The following is a 17,381-nucleotide window of genomic DNA, read 5'->3' as shown; positions in this document are numbered from 1 at the left end:
TTGTTCTGTTTTGGGTTTTCTTTTTGTCTGTTCCTTTGTTGGAAAATGAAGAGATTCTGAAATTTTACAAACTGTAATTTCTGCAGCACTCATTGTCATGGGAGGCAACAGACGTAGCCTACAGATGGGGCTCAGAATCTAACCCATGCAGTAGCTGAATACATACATGCATAAAGACAGACTTTATTCAGGCTGCACCACAAATCTATAAAAATATGCCAGTGAAATTGCCAGCCTATCAGAAAAATTGGCACTGGAAAACAGCAGAGTTCCTGGCCTGGTGCCCTCCTCTTTCCACAACCTGTGAGCAAAACTATATAAACCTGTGTAAATGGAAAATAAGATTGTTCTGTAGTGAATTTCAGGATCTGTTGCATTGTTGTGGGATGGCTGGAAATTGCTCCCAGGTAAGTAACATAAAACACCACGCATGAGTCTTGGCAGACAGGGAGAAGTAACAGAATTGCCCCTTGCCACTTCATGCTACAGCCACTGAGTTCAGGAAAGATTTGCCGAGATAAAAGCTAAGAAAACAAGCAAGCATTAGCATCACAAAATACAAATCAGAAGCAAGGAAAATCCATTAAAGAATGTGAAGTACCAGAAAGGTAAATGGCTTTATCAACCATGAACTCCTCTGCAAAACGGATGTGACAAAAATTCTTCTTGCTTTTCCGAATTGCTGTTATATCTCCACACTGCTCAAAGACTTCCTGAATAATTTCCTCCGTTGCGTTTTCTGGTAATCCTCCAACAAACACTGTTTTACACCCAGGAGGTCTCTCTCTTGTTGAAGGTGGTGGAAGATCTAAGTCAAAACAGAAATCACATTGGAATACAAAATTCGCCTTTTGATCCATTGGCTCTACTCATCCCTTTAATCAGTTCTGGGCAGCAACAGTTACCTGACATAGAGGCAGAAGAAAGGGATAAGCAAAATAATTGAATAGTGCAGAGATTATCCAAAACTGATTACTTGAATCTAAACCTTTTCAAGCTTCAGGTGGTACTTCAAACATTTATTCTTGCCACTGCAGGTTGTTCACCAGGACAGACAGTGCGGCCTAAAATGGTCTTTCTCTTCCCTGTACAGCCACACAAAATCCATAAAAATATTCAGTTTCAAAGCAGAGGAGCTTCTGCACCTGATTGGACCCTGAGCACAGATCTCAGGCTCTAGTGCAGTGCATTCAAAGCCTGAACTGCCCCATCTCTGGCTCATACCCATCACTCGCCATGCTCACCATGTGTGTGGGCTGTGAGCAAGCCCATGCTGTGTACACCCTGTGCGCTTGGACTGGACACCTTTCCCTGGTATTAGCATAATTTCATTTCTGTCTCAGTGTACAGGAGCACAGCAAATAGAAAAAAAAAAGTGGGAAACACAACAAAGTGACAGCATGATGAAAACACTCTGCCGGTTATCTGTTTTGTCTTGTTGCCAGATAATGGAGCAGACGGCAGCACAGGGGAAGGATAACCTCATTGTTTACAAGTGCTCGTGAGGTGGAGTAGCTAAAAATGCTACCTTCATGTACATAGAGAGAGAATTTATAAACACCTATATCGGAAAAACGATTAAATTTTTGAAAGCCATATAAAAAATAAAAGCTATTATAACACTTCACCTTGTTAGTAGACAGTGAAAGTAATTCTCTAAAAATGAATATCACTAATATTACTTATTTTTGGCCCTTTCACACAGTAAAGGAGGTTGCAACCTTAAAGTGTATATATATATATATATATATATATATATATATATATACATACATACATACATACATACATACATACATACTCACATACATAACCAGTTTGATTAAACTGTGATCTGGATGCACTGCAAATCCAGAGCACCTGAATATTTGCTCAATGTTTTCATTTCACAGTGATATTGAAAGTCACTGGTATCATGGGTCTGAAACTCATGGGGTCAACACTCAAAATCAGAGTTTGTGCCTGGTATCTGAGTGGGAAGAGTTTTCCATTTGCACAGTCACATCAGGAACAGGAAGGAACCTGGTCCCTGCTTTCTAAAAGAAAAAGGAACTCATCTGCCATGTTGAACCTTTTGAAAAAATGGCAGGAGAGAAGCTGTAGCCCCCTTTCTCTCCATGTCCCTCAAAAAGGGACTGTAGAGAGGCAGTTTGGGGTGCAAGGTACTGCACCCCTACAGTCCCAGTTCAGGGACATGAGCCTCGACTGGTCCCATCTAACTACAGGCACCTGAATGGGAGCACAGAGATGAACAGCACCATGTTTTGAACAGCTTTATGTTTTGTGACATCCTGATCTACAGGAAAGACAGGTATATACTATGAGAAGTGTAGATCTTCAGGCTGTTACTTTTCTTTAAGTTTTTTTCTTTTTTGTACAAGCTTCACAGTTTTTTATGTGACCTTACAGAGGTGAATAAGGATACACTTATACCATACCATGCTTTACACACAGAATAGACTTAGGAGGAAAGACCACACATGCCTGTAATTATAAAGCATAACTGTTATTAGATAAAAAATATTCATGCAATGTATTTAGGAAAATAACATTCTTTCTTCAGATGACTTACTTGGGTTTGGAGGAAAGAGTGTGCAGCTTTTGCAGTGAATTATTTCTTTGACTACAGGCACATCTGTTGGTGGTGGTGGTGGCACTAACCCCATGCCTGGTATCATTGGGTTAATTGGAGTGATTCCAGTCATCATGCTAAGGCTTGGATCAAAGCCTGGTACACAGATTGAATCTGTAAGCATAGAACATAAAATTCTGGCTTATAAATCTTTAAACTACCTGTTAAAATTTTCTTGTATGGACAGTTTCCCTTTAAGTCCATTGTCCTTGTTTGTTTCACAAGCATCACTGTGAGAATTAGGACAAGGGGAAAAGGAAAAATAGAAAAATGGAAAAGGCAGAGAAATAGGGAGAAGAGAGGGAGAAGGAGAGAGAAAGGGAAAGGAAGAGGGGGAGGGGGATGAGGAGGAGGGAGCTGCATTCTCAGCGAAAAAAATAAACTACGCATAAAGAAGGGAATGTTACATAATCTAAAATATTAACATGACTGAGTAAAATGTAGCACATTAACGTGTAAAACCATGCACCATGAATATCTGTTATTATCTGGAATGCAATTTTCTTTTCATAATGCTACTGTGGTGTTTACATTGCTTTCTGCCCAAAGCATAAAAAGAATATAATTTAACATTGATATGTCCTCTCCATCTAATTGTCAGACAGATTTATCACAACATAGCCTTCTCACATAAGTGACTTTGATTTACAAACAATACAGAGAAAGATCCATTTCTGGTTGCTTTATAGATGTCTAGTTAGCCAAGACTTCTAAGCATTTTACCCTGGAATATAAATTTACAGCTGCAGAGAATGGAGTCTTTTTGAACCTTGGAATTAATTCCTTCTTGTCCTGTTATTTAATCGGATTAGTAGATTCACCTCAACACATGTCCTATTAACATATACCACTACAGCCTCATAAAGTAAGATGAATATTTGGCAAGCATTTCTCTTTCTCCTTCCTGCTCTCCTTGCCAAGACTTCCATACGTATTACTTAAAGCTGAAAGATTTACCGGGGAGCACCAGTGCTTTAACACCAAGAATTGTAATAAGCAGATGTTTCAGAGGAATTGAGAGCCAACTTCTGAAATTCACTTTCGCTAAAAACAAGGCTTTGGGTTTCTTGAGGCAAAATGAATAAAATATTTTGAGAGACTGATCTCTTTGTTGGCATAACACTGCTGCTATTTGGCATCATCAATTATTTAAAAGAAGAGAGTTACTTTGGTGTTCTACAGATTTTCGGCTGAGTTTTCTGGCTAGCAACTGGAAAGTATTTAATGATACGTGTAAACATGGGGATTGGTAGCTCAGGAGCTTGTTTATTTTGAAGAAGCAAAGAGGGAAGAGGGAAACAACTCCTTCTCAAGTATTTTATACATACATATACACATATATATATATAGGTGTATGTATATGAGCTTTGAGTTAATTTTAAGAAGGCAGCATGATTAAAGAAATGTGACCAGAGAGACACCAGTTCCTTCATCCTAAATCTGCATCTGAGAAGCTATGTGGCCCTGGGTCAGGCCTCTGACCTTTCTGTATCTTCAGTTCTGCATCTATAAAACAGGCACAGCAATACTCACTTACTGGCGAGTATTAGCTTACATTTTTATAGCACTTTGCAGGTGTAAAATGCTCTGTGGGGGCTGAAAATTAGCATTATTGTTCCTGTGAAACATCCATAATCATATTCTCCAGGAAGGACAACTGAGGACTGAGAACTACTCTAAAGGAGCTCATATCTGTCTCAGCCGCACGCTCCCTGTTCTTCATGCACTGACTGTGAGCCTTCACCACCTTCAGGCAGTCCTGTACAACAAGCATAGCAAGTGCACAGTAAGCAAGGATTTGCTTTAGGCTTAGTAAAGACTAGTATTAATGAAAAGTCATGATATTACATTACTTTTTTTAATAAGTGGGTTTTGAAAAAGGATTTGCTCTGGGTGTGATGCTTTTTTTTTTTCCAGTATCAATGTATATGCATTGCTTTTCAGATTTAGCTTTGAAACTTGGAGGCTGTCATTTATTCTGCAAGATGCACTGGTGGCCATATATTAAATATTCATGGTGAATGCTGGGAAATGAAGCTAGAGGTAAAGGCTAACACATAATTCAAAGAAGTCCTTAGGCTCTGCTGATAATCTTAATCTCAGTTTCACAAGTCAGGCTTCTGACAGTCACAGAAGACGACCCTGTGCAGCACTCTCTGGCTGTGGGTGGACCTCCATCTTTGTTACTCCCTGCTAAAACATCCCACAGAGCTCAGTGGCATGCAAAGCAGGTCACCACGCTAGCACACAACACACTGTGCCATACCAGTCCTCCCCTGGCATCAGGAGATGCCAAATGAGGCATTTTGTCCATCCCTCTGGACAAGTGTAGGGTCTGCTACAGTCCCAGCCAGGTATGAAATTTCATATTGAATCCAATATCCACAGTAGAGCTGCAGCATTCTGAAGCACAGGCACAAGATGATGGACAGAAGGCCAAGTTCTCCCTGTCCCATAAGTACCTTTCAGGCCCCATGTCACAGCCAAGGAAAAAGGCCATCATCTGTCAAGTGCTACCACAAGGTGTATTTAGCTTTTGCTGTTCTGTCCTTAAGACAACCACCAGATACATTTCAGCTTTTCTCCAGGGCTAGTGACATGAAATAACAGCAAACTCTGCCCAAACCACAGGCACGTGTTCTCACCCAGAGCAAAGACGGCAGGTTTCAATAAGGTACAGTTCTCTGAATTTTCCTTTGGCAGTGCTGCAGACACAGAGAAAAACAAATCTAAGGGAGATGGCCACAGGGAAACTCATGTCCACAAACACTGCAAATCTGGGCATGGGGAGGAGAGTTTTTAGGCTGCATGTTAATCAGAACAGGTTTGTGAATTAAGCAGAAGAAAATTATTTGCCACTCATTCCTGGCACATCCAAGTAGATGTGACTTTGTAAGTAACTTTGCCTGTGTTAAATAAGTACATGGCTTTGTCATCAGTTTCTTTTACAACTAGAATCAATCGACAGGAGCATGAGCAAAGTGCTGGGGTCCAACACTCATGGAATGTCCTTCTAGGAGTGCCGGGACTCTGTGCCTTCAGAAGGTGATAGTGCTGAGGTATACTGAAGAGGACTCAGTCAATAATTCTTGAAATCTAATTCCACATCTTGCAGGCACTAATCCAAGCCCTGCTAAGGTCAATAGCAAGACTACTGAAGGCACGAACAGATATTAACCCTGACCAGGTTTAAATTCTCTGTCCTCTTGAATCAGTTGCTTCATTTTCCCAGTGTGTTAAACTGAGAATGAAATGCTTTCATCCATAGCATGAGCACTGAGAGGATGCACAGGCATCAACTCTCAAACATCCTGGAAAAGAAAATCATTCTCTGAAAACTAAAAACTATTATTATGCATAGCAGCGATGGAAAATCCAGATGGATTTCTAAAGAGTGAAGCTCTTGTTTGGAAACCAGAAGAGACTGGTGATGCTTGCATCTCCAGAGAAGCTGATGCATGCCACCTGGATATTGCTGACAAACCATGACAAGACACTATAGATGGAGTGTCCAGAGGAAATACTGGTCTGGACTCTGAGGTGCAGAGAAAAAAGAATGATAAAGTCACCGGAAAAGAAAGTCAATAAATTTGCCACATCTGTGATAGGATCTAGAAGAATCCCAAGTTTAACTATATTAATGCTATTGAGTGGTGCAATAATAGAAGTTGGATATATAGCTCTTGTCTAGAAATAAGAGATGATCATCCATCAGCACCACCACTGCAGTCTGCTCCACGTTCTGGCAAAATGCCTATCTGGAGCAGGGCCAGGACACCAAACTTAGCACTGGAGGCAACTCCTGTTGAACTAACTGGTGAGATTGTTGGTCTTCAGCATGAAAGAAAATTATAACAGTTATGCAAGGATTTCAAAAAATAGGAATCAGTCCTGCCCACATATGATTTTTTTAACAGATCCCCTTAAAGATATGATTATTAAAATACTGTAGACTTTAATATGTTACATCAAACAAAAAGATATATTACATTTATAAGCAGTGCACCTGAAGAGTTAAAAAAGCAATATTTTATGTTTTCAGTAATCATGGCATTCTTTTTAAAGGGATCTATTTATATTTATGCAATTAGATAAGGGTTTATAAATTATAAAACCAATCCAGAAGAAGAGACAACATTTTCATTTAAAAATGTTAATAAGGAATTAATAAATGAAATCATTAAAATGGAAAGTAAACAGAGATCATAACGAACTTTAGGAATGGAATAGCACATGTTGATCAAGTTAGAGTCCTTGTGCATACTGTGCAAAAGGCTTGAACATTCACACATTTGCATAGGAAAATAAAAGTATTTAACATCAATATTTTGAAGAGAAAATATTTTGAAATGGAGAGGCCTAAATTAGGCAAAATAAGTTAATTCCTGTTTCATCTGATAAGAAATTGGCATGGTGGAGAACAATAAAAACCTCTGGAAAGCAAATATTTGGAATTGGCAGTCAGAGAGACAATAAGAAAAACCTTGAACATGTGGAGTAGTTTTTAAAGCTTCTTTTTCTTTCAAGGGGAATAAAAGAACAAAACATTTCACTGGAAATCTCTGAGTCTGAAAAAAACCAGAAGAACAATAAAATTCCTTTCATGAAAACTACATTCTAACACAGCAAGTAGTGTAAAACAATTTCTTTTATTAGGGTCCATTTTGGAACAATTTTGTTTTCCATAAAAATAGCCACACAATCTTGTAGAGCCATCCTCCTTTCCTTCTTTGGCAGCAGTTGCTGTCTGAATCACTTTATATTTTTGCCCCATTATTGCTGTGCTCAGGTAACAAGGATCTTTATTCCTGCCAGCTCTGCTTTTGGGTATTGCACTCCATTGCCAGTACTCAGTTACCACCACACTTCCACCAACCCTTGCCACAAGGTATTAATCTGCTCAAAATTAATTTTTAAGGGTATAATCCCCTCTAAGATTCATAGTATTAGCCCTTGGGTGTGTCTTTTTCTTTTTTTTTTCTTTTTTTTTTTCTTTTTTTTTGCCTGCAACTGCCAGTTGTTTCTGTGGAGTTTCATGACCGCTGCCAAGTTGTATTTCTGTTGGATGCATAAGAACATCCACAAAACAGGGGAAGGAAACATGGAAGGTTTCCACCATGGACATCATCAGCTATGTGGCTCAGACCTCCTGGTCAAACACACAGAGAAATGGTGAGCAAGAAAACAATGATCTGAGCACAAAGCAACTAACAAAAATAGTAAATGCTGAAATGGTTCCCATGGCCTGGGAGTGATAATTTTACACCTACAAAAATAGTCTGTTTTCTGCTAGGGAATGCCAACATGAACAGAAAGCACCAGGACAGTCCTGGAAGCAGCTGTCAGTAAATGTATTAAGATGCTTCTTAAAGTTTGTTTTCTGTGGAGGGAAAAAACAAGATCTGGAGACCAGATATTTGATTGTGCACTTCAGAAATATCATTGCTGAGTATTTTGAGACTGAATATTGAGTTGATTTCTAAAAGTTGAAATTAAAATTTTCCTGAAAAAGAGCACATCTAACAGAGAATCTGCCTCCCTAATAACAAATACTTATATACATACCTACATACAGCATACATATATGTGTACATACACATATATACTGTCACTAGAAAATAAATTGCTCCTATTTTTTATTTGAAATAAAGAAAGTGACTTTTTAGAGTAAGGAAGAGTTACTCTAAAAACTTGCATTTTATCTAAAATTCTCCCTCAAAACTCAGCAGTCTGCCAGTGCCTTTATTATCATCACAATCTAATATTTTCCCTAGGAGCAATTAAGAATGAATATTCAGCTGCCAGCCAGAAATCAAAGCTGGATCACTGTTTTCCCTGGTCATTCAATTCCTAACATCTTCTGGGTTTCACAAAGCTTTTGGTGGATGTGACTTGTTGGTCAATATTTAGGGCTTCTCTCATCAGCATCTTTGAACACATTTCCATGACCAGTTGAGACATCATTAAATGTCTAGACTTGCCTGTCTCTAAAACAGATGCTGGATTGTCTGGTAAACTTCTAAGCACATAGCAATAAACAAAAGTGGGGTAAAAAACATCTGACAGCTCCTCCATTTGACCAGCTTAGCCACTATCATCCTGTCTCACAGCAAGGACCATCTGACTGCGGCCAGTAGCAGAAGCCTGAGGCACCAGAATAAGAAACAAGCAGGTAAAGAGCAAAATATTCTTAGCTTATGTACACTGAGTGCTTATACATTTTCAGTGAAGAGGTCATAACTGAACTATGCTTTCTAGCAGGCATCTATTCCACATAACATGATTTATACCTTTTTACTAAATCCTGCTATGTACCTACTTATATTTTGAATCCATTGGAACCTCTTTGTATCTGTGGCTTTCACAGTGTGCTAGTGAGTAGCAACTGAGTTGGGAATTGTGCTTCCTTTTCTTTGCTACAACAAGGTATTTGGCAGTTCCAGGTGCACCTTCTAGATCTTCCATCCTGAGAAATCATGAATCCCTTATTCACCTTATCCACAAGATTCCAGCTTTCATTTCTGCTTTTATAGTTTGCTATGTGTTTGGCAAAGTGACCTTTGTCTCTGTGGAACTACTACAAAGGAATATGGATATGGAACCTCTGATTTTGGCCCCTTTTAAAACCATGAGCAGGTAAGTGGAAGGGCAGAGATGTCTTTGTAGGCGCTCCTCTAGTCCTGGGTTGTTGAAGAACTGAGTGCTGAAGACGTGGGCAGATGCCCCTACAGACATGCTGCAGGAACACAGCCAAGGAAGGACCATGTGAGCACAGGACTCCTGCAGGAACAGGAGTAAGGGGGAAGGATCAATGTTTGTGTTTATGTGTGTGTGTGCAGATGTGAAGGTGTGTGTTTGGAGGAGTGGAAAGGAGTGAGCTGAGAAGGGCCAGGAAATCAGCTTCTTGACCTCTGGCTTCCTCAGTTGGCCAGGGAATCCCTGTTAACACCACTCAGCAAGAGCTACATGCTATGAAATAGAGCCTGGTCTGTAGCAAATGCAAGTCTCTAAGGGAGTTTTGACAAAACAGAGGGTGAGGGGGAATCCAGATGAATGTTTCTCATTAATAATCAATGAAGTTATAATTTATGTGAACTCTACAGTGTCTGCCAGACCCACTTCATAAACAAAGCCCTTGTAGCATCATCAAAACACTTGCCACTTGAAAATTGCATCTATGAGACATATATCACTGACAAAGCTTTAGGGCTGTATTATTGTACTTGCTTTTTTGAAGAAGGCACAGTGTCTGCACAGAAGAATAGTTTATAGCAGACGATCCCAAAACTTTAGATGCCGTTCTTCAGAGCCAGTTATGCTGTAGCTGAAAACACTAAAAGCAAATCTCTACTCCTCTTGATCCCTGCCCACAAAAATCACTTGACAAACACTGTATTTAGAGCAATATACATGACAAAGACTAAATTAAAAAAAAACACCTTCTCTTTTTACAAGCAAATCATGGGGTGAATCCTGGTTCATCCTTTATTGCTGCAGCGCTTGGCACAACAGGACCTCAATCTTGTTTAGAGCTTCTAATGCAATGCAAATAATAGGAGAGAATAACAAATAATAATAATAATATGACAAAGCATTACTACAATGGATGCCACTCTCCCCCAGAGATGCAATTTCAACCCTGTTGTTTTAAGAAATCTACAACATTATTGTTATTTCTAATACTGTTTCTGCTTATGGATAGCCACCAGTCTTATTTTTACCTCAGAGGGGTTTCAGGCACTACCTGTCCATGGTGAATCTATTTAATTTCATCTTAGAACATGTCTGCAAAAAAATACCTGACAGACAAGCCCTAGAGTGATCTGGAAAATTCAGGGCTTAATGTTGAGGGAATCTGATGATGGCTTGTCAGTTTTTAATGCCTGACAGCTGCATGTATAAGAAGCTAAGCCAGAAAAAAAGTGACTAATCTTAGTCTCCATCCACAATCAGCTTCTCTTCCATGTGGAAAACCCTATTGCTATTGCAGCAGAAACATGTGGGGATGAAAATTGAAATGGTAGAAAACAGAAAAATAGCAAAGAAGGGAAAATGTGAAGAGAAAAATCAAAATAAATGTAGGGAAAGAGATGAAGGAGAGGGAAAGAGGAAAAGACAGCAATATTGTCTGGACTGTCTGTGTCTATACTTTATCCACAGGCTCTTTTGACCTGTTTCAGGATTTTGAAGGATTCATGAGTTTATAGCCCCTTGCAACATCCAGAGTAGTGACCTTCCCAAAGTCTCTGCTGCTTCAGAACCTTTCCACAGAATAGGAACGATGGGCTCCTTCCACCTTTTCACCAATAAATCACTTCCTTGCAGAGGGTCAGTCACAAGTCCATTGTGAGGAAAATAACAAAAATGCAAATTGTGCACAGTGCCACCTGGTCCCCAGTTAATGGCTCCTGAGCTGCAAAAATATGGGGCTGGCCAATATGCAAGATGCAATGTAATACATTGCCTATATGCTATAAAATGTGCACAGCTGCTATTTCCTGACTTTCAAAAGTCTTTGTGTGCTCACTATTTGCTGCTTAGGACAATCCTCCCCTGTTCTGAGATTTTTCCCTCTATTTCTTCAATTTTGTGCTCATTGCAATGGGCTATTTAGTAAGGTTAGCCTCAGCCAAACTAAGTAGCCTCTCCAAGGTCCAGTGGAAGCTGTTCAGTCTGTTTGTCAAATGAACCTCTTCCTAAAATAAAATGTCGCCATGTTCCTTGAAAGCAAGATCACCTTTCACTTCAAAGTCCTAGAAGATGAGAAAAGAAATAAATAAAACATGATTACACAGCCTAGGAACTGTTAATGGATTTTTTTCTTGCTTGATGTCTAGGAAAGTGCTGTATTCCAGAAATTTGAGAGGCATTTGTACAGGCACAAAAAGAAAAAAAAAAAAGTTTATTGGAAGATACAAGCTCATAAGATGTAAATGAATACTGAAAAGAAATTGGAGAAATAGGAAAAATTTCAATTCCCAGGCTATGCTAATACTGAAATATGATCCTTATAATAAATGAAACATAAAAAGCTTTCAGTGTGTAAAAGATGGTAAAATACCATCTTCTGGTTATTAATCTGACCTCAGAGAAAATGGGTGAAAAAAAAAAAGAAATTCAGACATTCCATTGGACATTTTCCAAATGAAAACAAAAGGGGACTCATTTTTCTCATGAATCATGAAAGAAGTTCTGGCTATTAAGCTGGAGTTACTGTGTGGATTCTCGAATCTGTGGAATGCATACAAACACTCTCCTTGCCTTTCCAGGGTCACAGGAGTAGTAACAACAGCCTTGCCAAAACTGGAAAGAAGCTGTACAACCCAGAAAGGTGTATCAGCTGCATAGTCAGGTTCTCACAGAAACACAACAAAAAACTGTGCTCTGACTGACTGAAGGGTCCTTCCAGCCCCCTAGCTCAGACACCTGCCTCCAACAGCAAATCCCTGATTTTGTTCAGTACCAGAACAGAACGATTCTCAAGTGACACTTCCATATAATTTTCTTCCAACCTCCAACTCTCACTCTCCTGCTCAGGGGCTTCCTAAAGCAGAGGATGTTTTGTGCCTCCTCCAGGTTTATTTTTTGGATGAAAATATCAATGAGCTTTATTGCACAGGATGCATTTCTTTTGGTGCCATTACAAGAGATGACAGAAAGTTGTCCTGTGAAATCAGCTGGAAAATCTTGACTATGATATTTCAAACTTTTAACCAAGTTATTCTACATGCATGCTTCTCTTTTAAAAGTCTGAGCAAATAGCCAAAAGAGAGATTTAAGCTATAATTTTAAATTATTATTCCTGGTACTATTTTCTTAGTCTCTTTTATGCTAAATCATTTAAATAACAGTGTCAAAACTCTTAAATCTACAGTATCTTTAACCCCCTCAGTACCAGAAGAAGGTTAAGTATGCTAGATATAGCAAATGTTTGCTGTCTGTATATGAAACTAGTAAGGGATCTCAATATTTTGTATTATCCTCCACTAGAACTGTTTGACCTCCATACAGTTTATGGCAGTAACTTGTAGGACAATATTTGAATGCTCTGTGCATGAGCAGAATACATGTTGGATTTAAATTTGATTAACTAACTGTTGAGTAAGTAATAGAGTGGTACTTGGTGAATTAATAAACTGTTTATTGGTTAAGAATTAACCAAGAATCCTATCTTGAGAATACTATGCTACATAAAACATGATCTGAAAAGAATCCAGAGTTGAGAGCAGCAAGTAATGCTCCTGAGTGTCTGTAGAAATAGCTATCTTAATTAAACTCCAATGCACTATGACAAAGCTATTTTGGCTGGATTTTGGCTATAAAAGCCATCTAGCACCTCAGCAACCTGAAAACACTGCTACGTGCTTAGGTCTCACTGCAAACACAGAGTGTCGGTGACTACACCTCTTCAGGAACATGAGAAACCATTTATCTTTACATAAGCAGGTGCCTTACTTTACATTCCTTTACCTCCCATAAAAGGTACTGTAGCTGAGGGCTGGCTCGGGCCAGGGGCAGCACAGCTCCATCCAGACCAGAAGGATTTGGGAATTCACAGGGACCACGGCCAGGTATGGCCTCAGCACTGGGGAGCCATGTGGGGAGGAAGAGAGTGATCTGTGGTGACAAGGGAGCTGACAAGGTGCACATAGACAGAGATGGCAGAGGATGCAAAATCAGACCCAAGACCAAGCACTTTGTGTTGAGGATGGGATGAAAGCTGTACAAACCGAGAGAATGGAGAGTACTGTCCAAAGTACTTCCATATCCAAAAGAGGAAGAAGGGCAAAAAGACCATGGAACTTATTCACAATTCTCATTCAACCTCATTTCTCCAGATCTGCATAATCCACAACACCCTCATCTTTGAATGCTTTGCAATACCCTCAGTTTTTAGCTAGAGACCTGCCAGAAGGGAAGGTAATAAAGTTTGCTAGACAAAAACAGAGTATGTTGCTTATCAAACAGGAGAAGGTTTTTTTATCTTTTTCATTGTTAAACCTGTGATAGTACCCATGTTCTCAAACATAAATAAATAAGTGAAAAATATTAAATAAATAAATACTATAAACTTCCACAGGTTATCATTGCTTGTAAGCTCATGAATGCAGTACTGGGCTTGAGCTGAAAATATTTAGAATTATAGTTTCTGAAACATCTCTTAGTGAAGGCTTCCTTTGGCCACCTCCCCACTTCTCAAATTTCAGTGTTTGAAAATTTTCTGATGCATTAATTGCAATTCAGGACTATGTTTCAAATTCCCTTTCCATCTGTGAATACAATGATTCAATGTTTGTTTGTAGATCTTGATGATCTAAGCACAAGAGCCCTCTCAGCTCTCTGAAGGGCCTGTTTTAGGCAGCCAGACTCAATGGCCAAATGGCCAGCAATGGTGGTAACTGGAGTACTCTCCATGGCTGGAAGAAAAATCCCAAATGGGACGCCCCTAACTTCCTAATAAAGCAGTTCCTCTTCATGCTATTTGAGCACAGTAATTATCCCATTGACCAGTTTAAAAGAGGCTTGACATTAAACCAGTGTTAGGAGAATGTGCATCATGCTAAGGTAGATAAGGGTAGTCCATATGTCTGGAGGCTGTTACCTCAGCCTTTTAGCGGACTTAGACAGAAATTTCTGTGTGTTTTGACATCTGGGTCACAACCATAAAGTTTTCCAGCACAAGTACAATAATTACAACATTATGAATACATTTTTCAGTTCATCTCCATTCCTTCTGTATATCCCTCAGAGCAGAAAACCCTTCTTTCCACCATCTGGGCATTTCTCTAGTACAAGGAAGGTCAGCAGCAGCTAGAGATGCCAGAATGGCCAGCTGCTCTGCAGCCTCCCTCCCTGGGGCCTCAGTACCGGAGCCATTATCAATGGAACGGTGCGGACTAATAAACCTTAATTTTGGCAAATAGCCCAGGGGCAGCCAGCTGGAATGGATGAAATCACCCTGAGGTTCTTTGAAGATACTCTGGGACCTGTGCAGGGCAGTGCACAGAACTGGGTTAATGCTTCTGGCCCCCAGTGACTCCTTCCATCTCTCCTGTCTCTCACAGCAAGGGGAAATGGATGCCTCAACTAATAATAAACTGGAGCTGAGCATGTGGAGAACACCAGGCCAAATATAAAACAGCTGGGGCTCTCTGGCCAGCCATTACCTTAGCTCAATCACAGCATTGCCTGGAGTCTTCTGGAAAGCAGGTAAAAATAAGATAAGTAAATAAGAAACTTCCAAATCAAGCAGAAAAAACAAAACAACCAAAAAATCATCTTGAAACATTTGTACAAAGCTCTTATGTCTTGTCAAGGCACTTATTATGACATAGCTTTTATTTCCTAACAGACACAAACCTCTCAGCATGTTCTTCACCAAAAAAAAAGGGACTAAAAATATGAGAAATGATTACAGGAGGAGGAAGGAATCTCCCCAAGAGAACCTGCATCTCTGTACCTACAAAATAGCTTAACAAACAGGCATTGCTCTTGTCTGGTTTTGTGGGTAAAAAAAAAGGGGTGATATTTCACTTTAGGAAGTAGCAGTCTTGGCAACATTTTTACAATGTCATATTTCATTACTTAGTTTAACAGGAAAAAATCTTGTCTGAAAAGAAATCAGGAACTTTTAAAAATGAATAGCATACTAGAGGAAGCAGACTGAGACAGTGAGCACAGAATTAGCCAAACTTTTATTCAATTAAGGAAAAATCCAGGTTTTGTATCTCCTGTGCATAACACATTTCAATTTAGATTATGTCAGTGGTTGTGTGCAAAACTTGTGATTTAAAATTCTTGCTGCTAGAAAATTTCATCTGTAATTTCTGGCAGCCTGCGCTGAAGGTTCAGCTGCTAATATTGCAGAGCAGTGAACTAAGTGTGTAGCAATTTCACACTCACACACAATCAACCCCACCATTCAGAAATGAAATTGCCCTTCTTGGTATTTACAATTTACCATCAGAACTCTGTACATGTGACAGTCTTTAACACTACTGTCAAGCAAGGTTTGCAAACACCAAGAACAGAAGACGTGTTCATTATTTCAAGAAGTATCTATTTTTTTTTTACAAATTTAAATAAAGCAAATTTATGTCAGACAGACTTTCCTTCAAATTATAATTATTCTGTAACCCATTTTTTAGTGAAAATGCATTTCTTTGTAACAATTGTGAGCTGGAATGTTACCTACATTAAGATGCTTCTTTTGCCCCACCCCATACATTTCCACAGCCAGGGTTCTGTCAATAGCTTTATTGAAATTATTTTTTTTCAGAGGTTTGTAATTCAACTGTAAAAGTAAGTTCCAAGATGAAAATTGGCAGTGTTGGTTGTCAGTTCAAGGATATATGATAGTATTGCTCTTAATATATACCTAGCATATTTTTTCAAATATGAAAAAGAAACACCAACCTAAACCTCCTTCACTGGCTTTGTTAAGCCTTGTTTTACAAGGTGTACAACTATAATCTCTGGTAGTGAATTAATATAAAAATAACATAAAGACACTTGCAGCATGCAAATGTGTTGGAGATAAAGGTGTAGTTATATTTGAAATTCTGTGTACAAAAAATGCAGCATAATTGAGCAATGCTCAATAAATAGTGGATAATTATTTAAGACTGGAAAAAAATCTTTGCCAGAGTCTTTCCCAAGAGGCTGTCAAGGAAACTGTGCAGGCATAAAGTGAGAGACAAGGTCTTGTCATGTTGATACAGATCAGAAGCTGGCCAAAGAGATGGAAATTCAAGAAGAGGAACTAACAAACACTTTCCACCTGAGTGGTGTGATTTCAAGTAATGTTAATAATTGTATTGAAAAGAGAGGGATTCATGTTACAGCAAAACATCCAACAGACATAGAGCTAAAATTGCCTGAAAAAATATGTATTTATATATATAAGGGATTTTAGAGGAACCAAAGACAAGGCAGAGCACAAGGATGCCAGTGCTACCAAATCCCAAATGAGTCTCTTTGCAGAGGACAGGCTGAATGGCTCATGCAGTAAAGACCTGGCAGTGTGGCACTGGGCATTGAAGGGGTCAGGGAAGCCAATTAAAGATGAGCCTGCATAAGGGCTAAGAAAAAAAGGTATGGGAAAATTACTGCAAGCCTCTTATAAAACCCAGACTGTCACCTGACATGCCATGCTCTGTATTACTCACTCCATCCTCTCCAAGGAACATAAAAGCACAGCAAAAGCAGGACAATGAGTATCATCAGGAACATTATAAAGTAGCTTAGAGGAACCACAGCTGAAAAAGCCTTGGATTGCTCACTGGGGAGAAGGGGCAGCTGTGTAGGAGCATTACAAAGCTCATGAATTTTATAGAGGGGGGAGGTGGACAGGTACTGTGGACTCTGTTACATGATTCAAAACTGAGAAGCATTTAGTGACATAAATGAAGAGATTATAAATGAAGAACAGGTAGGTGGAAACTTCCTAATTGCAAAAAGAATTATTCCCATGAAACTCCATGTTACATAAAACTTAACTGAATGAAGATCTTATCAGAGATAAAAAAGAAAGAAGAAAGAAAGAAAGAAAGAAAGAAAGAAAGAAAGAAAGAAAGAAAGAAAGAAAGAAAGAAAGAAAGAAAGAAAGAAAGAAAGAAAGAAGAAAGAAGAAAGAAAGAAAGAAAGAAAGAAAGAAAGAAAGAAAGAAAGAAAGAAAGAAAGAAAGAAAGAAAGGCAGACAAAAACCACACAGAGAAATACATCACACACCTTAGACAACAAAAGTGTT

At 39.0% G+C, this 17,381-nt stretch overlaps 1 protein-coding gene across 7 annotated transcripts in view; it reads right to left on the bottom strand.

The window, feature by feature from the left end:
• Positions 1-17,381, bottom strand: part of ENOX1 (ecto-NOX disulfide-thiol exchanger 1) — a 356,085-nt gene that overhangs the window by 97,780 nt on the left and 240,924 nt on the right. For all 7 annotated transcript variants that reach the window (XM_071448309.1, XM_071448308.1, XM_071448303.1 and 4 more), the window contains 2 exons: positions 2,573-2,746; positions 602-808 (listed from right to left, as the gene is read on the bottom strand). In XM_071448309.1, coding sequence (XP_071304410.1) covers positions 602-808; positions 2,573-2,746 — 381 coding nt within the window. The remainder of the gene's footprint in view (positions 1-601; positions 809-2,572; positions 2,747-17,381) is intronic.

The sequence above is a fragment of the Agelaius tricolor genome, unplaced genomic scaffold (assembly GCF_023055355.1).
Source record: "Agelaius tricolor isolate 1412-34295 unplaced genomic scaffold, bAgeTri1.0.p SCAF_26, whole genome shotgun sequence".
In the NCBI taxonomy this organism is placed as follows: Eukaryota; Metazoa; Chordata; class Aves; order Passeriformes; family Icteridae; genus Agelaius; species Agelaius tricolor.
Note: the sequence above shows the minus strand (reverse complement) of the source record. Positions and strands in the feature narration are given on the sequence as shown.